Consider the following 12,247-nt stretch of genomic DNA (forward strand, 5'->3'; position numbering starts at 1 on the left):
CTTTTCTCAGTACCCTGACAGAGCCTTGAAATTCAAACAATTCGACCAGTGGGAGGCCTTTCTCGTGGTGAAGGATTCCCCAAAGTTTTGTGGGGGAGTCGAATCGGGCTGGGCGAAGCGGACGAAGATCAACGCTTCCGGTGAATACAGCAGCAGTGCTGGTTCGCACGAGCTCCCGGAAGCCGATGAAGTGTCCCCGCTACCGCAATCAGACTCTCGCCGTCGTCGTCGCCCGGTTGGGCAAAAGGCTGCGCAACGGAGGGCTAGGGGAACCAGCAGCGGTAGCGGGTCGTTCGAGGTTGAATCGGAGGCCCCTGCTCCCCAAGAAGATATCGACCGCCTCGCCCGCGCGCAGTTAACGACAAGCTTGGTCCGGACCATGCATAGGTGGCATAGCACGACCGATCCGCTGTACAAGAGGATGCTGAAGGATGTCATCGATGGATGTCGGCGCGATTTGGGGATGCCCCCCATTGGAGATGATGGCGCCGAGCTTAGCGGAGGGGACGACGGGGGCGGCACGGGCGACGGTGACGGCACGGGTGACGGCACGGGTGACGGGGGCGGCACGGGCGACGAGGACAGCGCGGAGTGAGCCGGGCCCATTGGATTATGTATTTTTCTTTTTTTGAATGACTATGTATTTTGCTTTTTTTTCTAACTATGTTTTTTTTATGTTTTATGAATATGTATTTTTGCCCGTATTTTGCTTTCCCGTATTCCGTGTCAAAATTATATTTTTGTTTTTACGTAATTAAATTATTGTGATTTTTTTTATTGCGGGATGTCCTAGTGGGAAGGGCGGACATAGGAGGGGATGTCCTAGTGACGTGGCAGTGGGATGGGAAGTCCTAGTGACGTGGCAGGAGATGTTTTTGGGATGTCCTAGTGGATGTCCTAGTGGGATGTCCGCCCACTGGAGATGCTCTAAGGAGTCTGGAGACATATATTTTTGGTATGAGAAGACTGCTATCCCACCTTAACTTTAGCCTTTTGCCAAACACGGCCTTCCCACAAAATTATTCAACCTTTTTCTTTCAGTAACAATTAAGAATTCGTGGTTTTAAATTTTCATATAAATTTAAAAAAAATTAATCAAATCAATTCCGTTGAAACAGGTGAGACCGAATTTTAGGTTTGAATTATCCTTCCTCGTCCTTAACCTTTGACAATTCTATCTTCAGGCAGGTGAGGGATGAAAGTAATTTTCGACAATTTGAACAAACAATAGTGGCTTAAGTGTCCAACCTTGTACTGTATGTGACATCGCCATTAAACACAGCACCAGCTGCTCTCCACTGAAACTACGTCGTTTCACTCATTTTTCCTTCCCCTATTTTAGCTTAATTAAAAACAAATTAAGATGAATAGAAAAGTGGTTCCTAAAAATGTGCATTCATTTCTAAACTCCATTTTCCTTTCCCTACATTCTCACTCCCTCCAAAACGTTCCATATTCTTTTTCTGTATTTCTTTCTTCCATGTTCCACTTCTATCTCTTTTTCTCCTTGATCAACATATGGTGTTACTAGAATTCAATAAAGCTCAATTTTAACCTCCAAGTTTGCACTCTTCAAGAACTCCTTGATATTTCGAGAACTCCCAAGGTATCAACGGCCAAAAATTTTGTGTTAATATAGTTTCTAAATACAATGAATTTTATGTTGCTTTCTGCTTTTGCTTGTGCAATTTGATTTATAACTTTATTACTTGAGCAAGTTGAGGACAAAAGAACTAATTTCTAGATAATTATTCGCTGAAATTTTGTGAAAAATGGTTCATGTGTATGAATCTGAATCCTTACTTGAAGATCTATCAATTCATCAATTTAAGTATGTGAATTTGGATTTGCTTATGTTTCTTTAATGTATGTATAATGTGTTTTAAACAAGTTTGCTGTTAGTTTTAAAATCATATTGTGTTTGTCTGTTTTTCAATTTTGCATTTGATATACTCCAATGGATTTGAGTTCGGATTCTAAATACAAGCCTAGAATTGGTATGGAATTTAACAGCTTAGACAACGCTTGGATGTATTGGGTTCAATATGGACGGAAAGTTGGATTCGGAGTAAGGAAGCATTATTTTAACAAAAATAAAAAAACCGGGCAAACAACATCCTATAAATATGTTTGTAGTAAGAAAGGTGTGCGTAAAGAAGACAAAAGATATTGCTTGGTGCTCAATTCCCGACATGAGACTCGAACAAATTGTAAAGTACGATTGGAGGTCACTTATGTGAAGGGTGTATATAAAGTAAATGAGTTTATGGAAGAGCATAACCATCCTCTCCATCTTCTTGAGACAGTGCACATGTTATCTTCTCAATGTAACATTATAGGCGTTCAAGCATATGAGATTGATTTGGCATATGATGTTGGAATTTTGCAGAAATCAACTTTTAATTAGATGACTAGACAAGCTAAGGAGAGATGAGATTGGTTACACTATATTGGATGCTAAGAATTATCTTCGATCCAAGAAACTGTGTTTAATGGCACGTAGGGGATCTCACTCCATGTTCTTTGTTGATTTGATTAACTTATACCTATATAAAAACAAAAAACAAAAAACAAAATAATAAAACCATACACTATGTTCCAAAAGAAAATCTCCTGACCTAAATTACATCCACGGAATGTAGCATTAATTGAGGTAATGTCTATCCTAACAAAAAGAATTAATTGAGGTAATGTCTATCCTAACAAAACATTATTTCCATTAAATTAACACACATTCCAAAGGCGCCCAACTTTCTCATTACATTTGACAATGTTCAGATTAATTAATTGAATTAAATAGAATCTAGTGACCTACTTTCTTCTATTTCAACCTATTATAGCCACCAATCCTAAGTTTAAAACAATTCCATTCAATTAGCATAATCTTCACGCCTTTTAGTCTATTCGCCATAAGAGCCTGACTAGCTAGACTATCATTTTCCCTTTCCATTTTGTTTTCTTTTTGGTAGTGATCATGTTAAAATTATATTTTAAATTATAAAGAACTACTCCATCCGTCCCCTATTAATTGGCACCGATTGAATTAATACGGATTTTAAAAAATATAGTAGAAAGTGGGTGGAAAAAGTTAATGTAATATGAGTTCTATTTTATATATCAATTTTATAATAAAATATGAGTGAAATGAGTTAGTGGAACATGAGATTCATTACAAAAAATAGTAAAAAGTAAGACTTCCAATTAATGGGGGATGGACAAAAAAAGAAATTTGTGTCAATTAATTGGGGATGGAGAGAGTATTTGATATCATGGAATTGAGCATGTAGAATTGTAATTGGTGCGTTCAATACTAAACTCAATATTCGGCACCACAAAAAATTTGGATTTGGAATTGAATTTTAATTTCAATTCCACAATTTGAATTCCATATCAAAAGTAGATAATTAGAATTTCAAATAGGTATAATACACACACTACACACATTATATAATTTCTTTAAATTCAGTTTTAGACTCAATTACATCATTTTTACCAAACAAATTATTTAGAATTAGATTATAATTCAATTCATTCAATTTCAGTTTTTTCAAATTGAATTCCAATTTCATATACGAATGGACCCTAAGGATAAATTAGTCATACAATTATATTGCTAATAATAGAATCCCCTCTAGTGCAATTTATTTTTCTATAGCAAAAGTATAATGATTATTTCTTTATCTCAATTATTTATTCAAAATGTTATCCTATGAATTTAAAATTTCAATAGGTTGTCTAAATGCTTTGGTAGAGATCTGAAAATATCTTGACGCCCTTGTTTTTTTTTTGATATTAGGTGGTTTGCTTGTTTTGATTTGTGGCTATAATATAGTCATTTTTATGTAACACGATTTCTATTTAGTTGTATTATAAAACAAGTACTACTATTATTTTGCAATTTGAAATGTGACCCCACCCGGGAGCTAGTCTACTACTCTAATTCAATGGTTTGATAAACTCTCTAGTAGTTCTTCTTCTACTCAAACTAGAATTTTAAATTAATTGAACAAAAATTTAAAATATACTATTATATTTAATGGAGTATTATTTTACGTGTGCTCCAAAATATTTATGTGAAATGAGCGAATGTATGTAGCTTTACATATAAAACTGATATGCAACATTGGTTTCATCTGGTTTTTATGATGGGGGAACTGATTTTGTTTTTGATGATTCATCTTTCCCCGCGGACTCTGCTCACTACGACAGGCCACTGGAAAAGGAGTCGCTGCAGTCGTCTTCCTCCAGAAGATTAGACTGATCGCAGTGCTTAAAGATCGATGATGATGAGGAAAACTTCGAAGAGTCTAAAATTCAGTACACTTAGATATTATCCAAAACACTTAGTGGTACAGAAAAGATAGGCTTAAGCTGTGGCCGGAACCACCACTTGATCTTTTAGGTCAGCATATTTTGGAGAAGCCTAATTCCTTCGGTTCTGCTAAATCCTTCAAGACTCTGAAATCTCTCCAGACAAACAGCTCTTTCAAATCTAGTTCAACAAATGAAAGTACACTGAAGTCCGACTTGAAAGCACTAGCATCAATCGACCTTGACTCCCTGATAAACCGGAAAAGAAGGCCGGCCTATGTTAGAATAGTGAGCAAGCTAATGGTTGGACTTTTTATTACAGTATGGGTGCGGAGGAGCTTGCGAAGATATATACAAAATGTGAACGTGTCTGCTGTTGGTGTTGGTGTTGGTGTTGGTGTTGGTGCCATGGGCTATATTGGCAACAAGGTTCTCTCTCTTCCAAACTTCCAAGCATTACCATAATTTTACAGTAGAAAAAAGCTAAAGGAATTGTCTGCAGATGTGATATAAAGTACTCCGTATTTTACTTCATTTTTTCATTACAGTTTAGTCATATGGATTTTTTTATATTAACTTCTTCTCACTTAGGTTATGCTCGGATTGCTTTTTTATCTTTAGTTTGACTCTCTCCTTCTATCTGTCAGGGAGCGGTATCAGTTAGTATGTCGGTACATCAGACAGTCTTATGTTTCGTTTGTACTCATCTAACAGCAGGAGAAACGAAACCGTTACAACTTTTGCTCTGCTATGGAGCTTCCTTATAGGATATATGACCATGAGTAAGCATACGCTCCGATCATTATATCTTATTCTCGTTTTCACTAGTTTCTACTGTTGAAAATCCATAGTTAAACTACAGTGTTTTTAGTTGTGTGTGTGTTGAGTGTGTTTCTTCAAATGCCAACATGAAGTGATGAAGGCAACCGTCGTTTTGTTGCAGGAGAATTATCTGGCTCGGTGACCTTAACTATCGAATCAACTTGCCTTATGATCAAACAACAGAGCTGATATCCAAGGACTGGTCCAAGTTACTTGAGCAGGACCAGGTCCGTAACATTTGGTTTGTCTTTGTTCATCTAAATTAATTTAAATATAGTTTTTAGCAGAATCTCGAGGCATTGTGTACACAATATAGCGACGGTGAACGTGATGCAAGTTCAGAAATTTATAGAAATACCGAAGAGGCAACATCTAATAGTACTGATTTGAACATGTAAACACAAACTTTACTCAGTTTCGTTGATACACCTAAGAAGCTGATTCTTTATTCTTCTGCAGCTGGTGAGGGAGCTCAAGAAAGGCCGAGCATTTGATGGGAGGTCGGAAGGTTCTCTGAGCTTCGCTCCAACGTACAAATACGAGTTAAATTCCAACACTTACATCGGTGAGGACCCAAAAGCTGGTAGAAGAACACCTGCATGGTATACATTTTTCTCTTTTCTTCTCTCTTTAAACTTTTATTCTTGTTTTTAACAAGTCTCTCTCTTGTATGTAGCATCTCATGCGGTAATTATATAGAAGCTATAGCAGTCTCTTGCGTGTACTGTGCAGGTGCGATCGCATCCTCTCCTTTGGGAAGGGAATGAGGTTGGTCAACTACAGAAGATCCGAGATCAAAGTATCTGACCACCGCCCAGTGACAGCCACGTACATGGTGGAAGTCGAAGTATTTTCTCAGAAGAAGTTGCAACGAGCACTCACTTTCACTGATGCCGAAGTTAAAGAAGAGGATAATTGTGACGGATGTGGGAGTTAATACTGAATTTAACCTGCCAATGCTAGAAGAGGTCAGTGGTTGGTTACTCAAGTGAAGATGGTTTGTGATTTGATATTGCAGCATTATGCGGCATTGTTGGAATTGCCGCTCTGTAAATTCTTGTTGGTTTATATATGCAGGACACTTCATATTGGGAGCGTTGAAGCCATGGTTAAAGAGGCTACAAGTCACCCTTGATTGGGTGATGTCTGTCTCTTGCTCTGATTTTTGTTGCTGTGTATGGAGTCTGGAGATGGCTTCTGCAGTGGCCTGTGTATGTGCAGAGTACCAACATTACTACTACTATACTACTAGTATTAATGTATGTGTATGTCTTGTTCTTTTATTAAGAACTCTTACATGTATATATAAATAAGGTGTTGAAGGTATCAATATATGACGGTAAGAAGCTTTTTTCACTTAAAAATTGCTACGTCTATGGAAACTAAGATCCCATCATCCAACTCAACCACAAAGAGATTACGGATTACCAGTTAGGAGATGTCGAGCCAAGCGGTCAAGGCACTCTGGAAGAAGAATATAATGATTGGAGACGACTCCACAGGGACTGTTGTCACCCCTGCCACAAACCAGAGAGCTCTTACATGGAAATGACAGAGATTCATACTTCTTTTTCTGATGCTCTTGTACAGAGGACTGAGAAGAGCCAAGAGGCTGGAAGCTGACACCTTGTTCTTCAAAATCAAGATCTTTTCATTTAATTCAAAAAAATCTATCTCAAGGCCAATGTTCCATTATCCTAAGGGCTTGACTGTGTATTTATACATATCGCCTTTCCACAGAAAAGTGGACAATACATTGTTTGAGTGAAAATAAACCTAACCTAGCTCGCTAATTTCGTAGGTAAAAACAAATTGAAAGGAAACTTGTAATACATCAAGATAAAAGCACCATACTCTGCCTTTGATAGAGCTAGATTAGATATCAAGCAGCCTTCACACTGCTCCGGCCTCTAAATCCAACAACGTTTAGTTTTGATGTAGATCCAGCCCCTCCTTCGTTTCTTCCTTCTGAATGTTTCCTCCCACCAGAAGACGTACCTTTCGAGTTGCTAGATCCTGAAGAATTTGATGTTTTGAGAACCTTAACCACCTTCTTCTTAGGCTTGGAAATCATGGGAGCTTTTGTAGATTTAGAAAAAGAGCTTTTCTTGGCGACTGCTGCTTTTCCACGAGCATCAGATGGTTTTGTTGAGGTGGCTTGTGCCTTCCTTTTCAAACTGGAGGTCATTTCCCTTTTCTCATTTTGTCCCTTCTGCTGATTTATGTGCGATCTGGCAAGATCCCTTTTGATTCTATCAACGGATAGGGATTCCAAGCTCTCGTTTTTCATTATTGCTTCCTCAATGCGGGTGGCCAAAATCAAATTCTTTCTAGCGATCAAACTTGTCACCTTCCCTGTCAACACAAGGACGCCGGTAAGGGTCTGACCAAAGTTGCATGCAAAGGAATGCAAGAAAGATAAAGCAAATCAAGAGCAATGGATATATTTAGCCGACGAGTATGTAAGACCAGTTTTCATAAGGCTAAGTTTCTGAAGTGATAAGGAGTATCACCGTATTGAAACAAGGGCTCCAGCACATAACAGCAAAGTTTTTAAGTTTGAACATTGTAAAGCTTTATAAAGTACTCACCTTTTGCCCCCATACGAGCAGTTCGTCCAGTACGATGAAGATAATCGATCTAAAAGGTAAAAAAACAAGAAGAATTAGATTATGGAAACACTGCACTAACATGGACAGTAAGAGACTCTTTGCTTACAGAATTCGAGGGAAAGTCAAACATAATAACATGGTCGACATCCAAGTCCAAACCCCTAGCAGCCAGATCTGTACAGACTAAAGTGGGGCAATCTCCATCATTGCTCTTAAACTTTTCCAGATTCTCAACCCTGCGTTAGTTGCATAGAACACGACAGGTGAAATTGTGAAAAGAAGTTAAAATCTAACAAGACAATTTCCAAAGCAGAAGCTCTCTGAAACAGATAACAAAAAAAAAGAAGTTCAAGTAGACACAATGTTGTCAAAGCAGTATAGCGGTTCATGGCGGTTCGCCCGAAAAATGCCACAGGGATATAGCGTATCGGTATGGCGGGATATAGCGGTCATTAATTAAATATATAAAATAATATTTATATATTCATATATAATTCAAAAAATTAGAAAATAATAAAAATATAACATTAAAAACTCTAAAAACATGTAATAAAGCATAAAATAGAAAACAATTATATAATGTCTAGCAATTAAAGTCTTAAGTTCAAGTGTTCAACAAAACATAAAACCATGATAAGCTCAATAGACATCAATCATCAAGCTCAACATAGTCTTCTAGCTCATCATCATCACTATCATCGGCATCCATTTCATCTTTATCCTCCATTGCTTCATCCTCTTGATCTCCACTTACACTATCTTCAAATTCTTCCTCTTCCGATTCTTCATCTACAAGCGCAAGCCTTTTCCTTTTCCCTTTCCCTTTTCTAGGTATGATAGGTTCTTTTTTCTTAGAAACTCTAAAACAACTTGAATTAGATGTAGAAGATTCTTTCCTCTTCTTTGACCTAGTATATGTCCTAGGCTCTCCAACACCCGAAGCCTTATACACCATGTTCCAATCAAGTGTATCATCGTCATCATGAACCAAATGATTACCACCATCAATATCATCATCATCATCATCCAACTCCCCAACTAGCCACTCATTGCACTCATCAATATCATCGAGAATAATAGGATCAAATTCATCGGTTGCACTAAGCTTGTTCCTATCATGCAATTTTTGGTTATATTTCACATAAACCAAATCTTGCATCCTCTTATGCTCGAGCCACTGCTGGTCGCTGGACTGTTGCTGGAAGGTGCTCGGCTGCTATAGGTGGCGGCGGCGGCGGCGGCGGCGGCGGCGCGGGGGTGGCGGCATCAAGTGGCTGGGCGGTGGCTGAGTCACTGAGTAGGGGTGATTGTGAATAGGAGGGGCTGTAGGGTGCAGATTGTGAATAGGAGGGGCTGTATGGCTAGGCGGTGGCTGAGTCACTGAGTGGGGCTGGAGGGTGCTGGCGGGTGTTGGCTAGGCTACAACAGGCGGCGGCGGGGCGGCGCGACGGTGGGTGGCAGATTGTGGAAGGACTGAAGGAGTAGAGATGAAAAGCGGCAGATTGGGGTTGTGGAATTAGGGTTTAGAATTATTGGGGTTAGAATTATTGGGGTGGGCTGATTGGGCCTATGCAAAATTAAATTAAAAAATAAAAAGCCCAATAAAAGTCAAAATTAGCACCAAAAAGTCAAAATTGGGCTAAAATACCGCTATTGCGGGATATGGTAGCGCTATGGCGCCACGACCGCCACGGGTATGGCGGCCGCCACAGAAAAATGCTACGTATCGGTGTGGCGATAGCGTTTTCATTAAAAACTGATATGCTATAGCGCAATATCCCCGCTATAGCCGCTATTTGACAACATTGAGTAGACATGAGCAGCTGTAAATTTACACTTCCACATCAGTCCATTTGTCAGTGTGATCATGAGCAGCCAGTAGACAGGGACAGGCACAGACCAATAATGATAATAACATCTCATTTTACCTTTGTTCAGCAGGAATTTCTCCATGGTAATTGACCGTAGAGATTTGATTTTCAGATAAAAAGTGATCCACAGCTCGACTGGAGCTCAATGTATTGCAGAAAACCATCACTCTGTTTCCTTTTGCTAAACTTGGCTCAAGAACCTGCGATGTGATCCCATGACCACATTAACTAAATTGAAATAATTGAGAATAGTGGTGCATATCATCTTAAAGCGTGAAGAAAGTACTACACCTGTAATAAGGCTTCCAGTTTATTCTCAGAACCTGAGAGTTTGATGAAATCATGACGAGCAGAAGCAATCTTTTTATGGAGTGAAGAAGTACGTAGATGAGCAATTCCCTGAAATTCCTCATCAACCAGCTTTTGTACTGCCTTCATAAATTAAACGTTTTGTTAATTATCCAGGAACAGTGAAGAAGAATCATGGGGAAGTACAAGAAACATCAGCTGAAGGGCCTGAAAGCATCTTGGTGATATCAGGAACACAAAGGGTTGTAAATTTATTTTCTTAACAAAAAATAGAATTTGTTTACAAGCGACAGTTTGCAAAATCATTACAAAATATACCAAGGTTACTAAAGATACCAGTTCAATCACATTGAGAAGGAAAACTAAAAATAAAAGGACTTTGAAAATTTGGAGGATTAAAGTTCATGTCTGGATTAGGTTTGCATTTATTTTGTCACAAGCCTGCTAAGCATACCGTTGTCATTGTGGCAGTTACTAATACTGTTTGAAAACCTAGACCATCCAGCTTAGATGCACGACTCCTCAGTGGAGCAAGAAATTTCCGGATGTCAGGGCCAAATCCACGATCAAACATGGTGTCAGCTTCATCCAACACCTATCAAGAGATTGAAACCTTCAACAAGTTGTGGATATAAAAGAATTGGCAATAAAAGTTTTATAAGAAAATTAAAGTGAGATATCAGGCTAATTACCACATATCTGATGCCCCCATAAACCAAATTGCCTTCCTCTATATGTTGCAGAACCCGGCCAGGGGTCCCCACAACCATGTCAATGGGGCTGTTCAAGGAATCTTCTTGAGGCTTTAAACGCCCACCACCACTTACCATGGTTGATCTGAATCGTGCATGGTGGCTAATGGACTTGGAAACACGGAACACCTATACGTGCATTTGAACTTCATTGATTGAACAATGTGTCATATCTTCAAGCCACTAAAGGGATAAACAGAACACGAAACAGGACAACTAACCTGCTCACACAGCTCCCTTGTTGGGCACAGAACAACAGCCCGTGGGCGTCTGGGCTTCATCAGCATACCGTGCAAATCCTCATCCCTTCTCAGCAACTGGAGTTTTAACACGAAGCTAAGGTGTTTCAGTACAAAACTTCAAGACTTCTAAAGTAAATTAGTCATCTTCAAGTGTATCATAAAGGCATAAATTAGCATTGTACACACATCATTATATCCAGATATCAAAGGCACCCCACAAACTAGGCATAAATGAGCAAAGGAGCAAGACAGACTAAATCAATCTGCAACAAAACACACCAAACACGATAATCTTGTGAAGAAACATACAAATTGAAACAATGGTCAACAAAAATCAAAGGATGATTAAACCTGAATAAGAGGGAGAAGGTAAGCCAGAGTCTTGCCAGAACCAGTATGAGACCCCAAAACCACGCTCTTCTCATGGAGGACAGCCGGAATCCCAATACGCTGAATCTCTGTAGGGTCCGTAATCCCCATTTCCCCCAACGCCCCCATCACTTCCTCGCTCAAACCGAGCTCCTGAAAAGTCGATGCCGTCTCTGGCGCAGCGCCCTTCTTCCTCCTCGAACCCTCAATTTCAGCAACAGCATGCCTCAGTTTCTGAGGCGCGGGTTTAGGAGGTTGGGGGGAGTCCTTGAGGTGGCGCTGCCTGAGTCTTTCAAGGAGAATGGAATGCTTCAATGGCTGCAGTGATTCGGCCTCTTCAACGTAGGCGGTGCAAAGGGGGCGGAATTTGTGGAGAAGAGGGCGGTGAAGGTGTAATGGGAGGGAGAAGCGAAAGTGGCGGTGGAAATAGAGGCATCTTGGTAGAGAGGTGGAGAGAGCTTTTGCTGTTATGGCCATTTCTGGTTGCAAAGATCAAATCTTTTGAGTTTGTGGGGTTTTACTACTCTTGGGTTTAGCCTTTAGGGATGGGATGAGATGAGATGAGATGAGATGAGATGAGATGAGATGAGATGAGATGAGATGAGAAACGTACATTGCAACAATTGGATGTCGTTATGTCACACCCTAATTTGTTAGATTAATGATGCGAATCAAATTGTACATTTTTATTCATCTAACTTTACATGATTTATATAGTTTGATGCTTGTAAAAGTATGTTTTTTGGTGTAGGAATGAAGCCCGGATGGACTGCCTAGAGAGCTCTCAAAAGGAGGCACCCGGTCGGGTGGATTTTTATGCCTACTAATTCCACCCGGTCGGGTGGATTTTTATGCCTACTAATTCTACCCGGTCGGGTACAATTTTTAGTGCATGGAGAGTCCAGAACGTTTCACCCGACCGGGTGATATTTCAGTTCCAATATTCCACCCGTCCGGGT

General features: G+C 39.5%; 1 protein-coding gene and 1 pseudogene across 1 annotated transcript; one reads left to right on the plus strand and one right to left on the minus strand.

Moving 5' to 3' along the window:
• The first annotated feature begins 1,957 nt into the window (after positions 1-1,957).
• Positions 1,958-6,614, plus strand: LOC121757773 (annotated as a pseudogene).
• A 211-nt stretch (positions 6,615-6,825) lies between these two features.
• On the minus strand, positions 6,826-11,784 carry LOC121758743 (DEAD-box ATP-dependent RNA helicase 39-like). The gene is made up of 9 exons (XM_042154134.1): positions 11,271-11,784; positions 10,899-10,994; positions 10,618-10,806; positions 10,380-10,520; positions 9,908-10,048; positions 9,674-9,816; positions 7,852-7,981; positions 7,725-7,773; positions 6,826-7,488 (listed from the first exon to the last, which is right to left on the minus strand). Exons 1-9 carry the CDS (start codon positions 11,763-11,765, stop codon positions 7,016-7,018), a joined length of 1,857 nt encoding a protein of 618 aa, XP_042010068.1. The 5' UTR covers positions 11,766-11,784; the 3' UTR covers positions 6,826-7,015.
• Positions 11,785-12,247: the final 463 nt, after the last annotated feature.

The sequence above is a fragment of the Salvia splendens genome, chromosome 12 (genome assembly GCF_004379255.2).
Source record: "Salvia splendens isolate huo1 chromosome 12, SspV2, whole genome shotgun sequence".
Taxonomy (NCBI): Eukaryota; Viridiplantae; Streptophyta; class Magnoliopsida; order Lamiales; family Lamiaceae; genus Salvia; species Salvia splendens.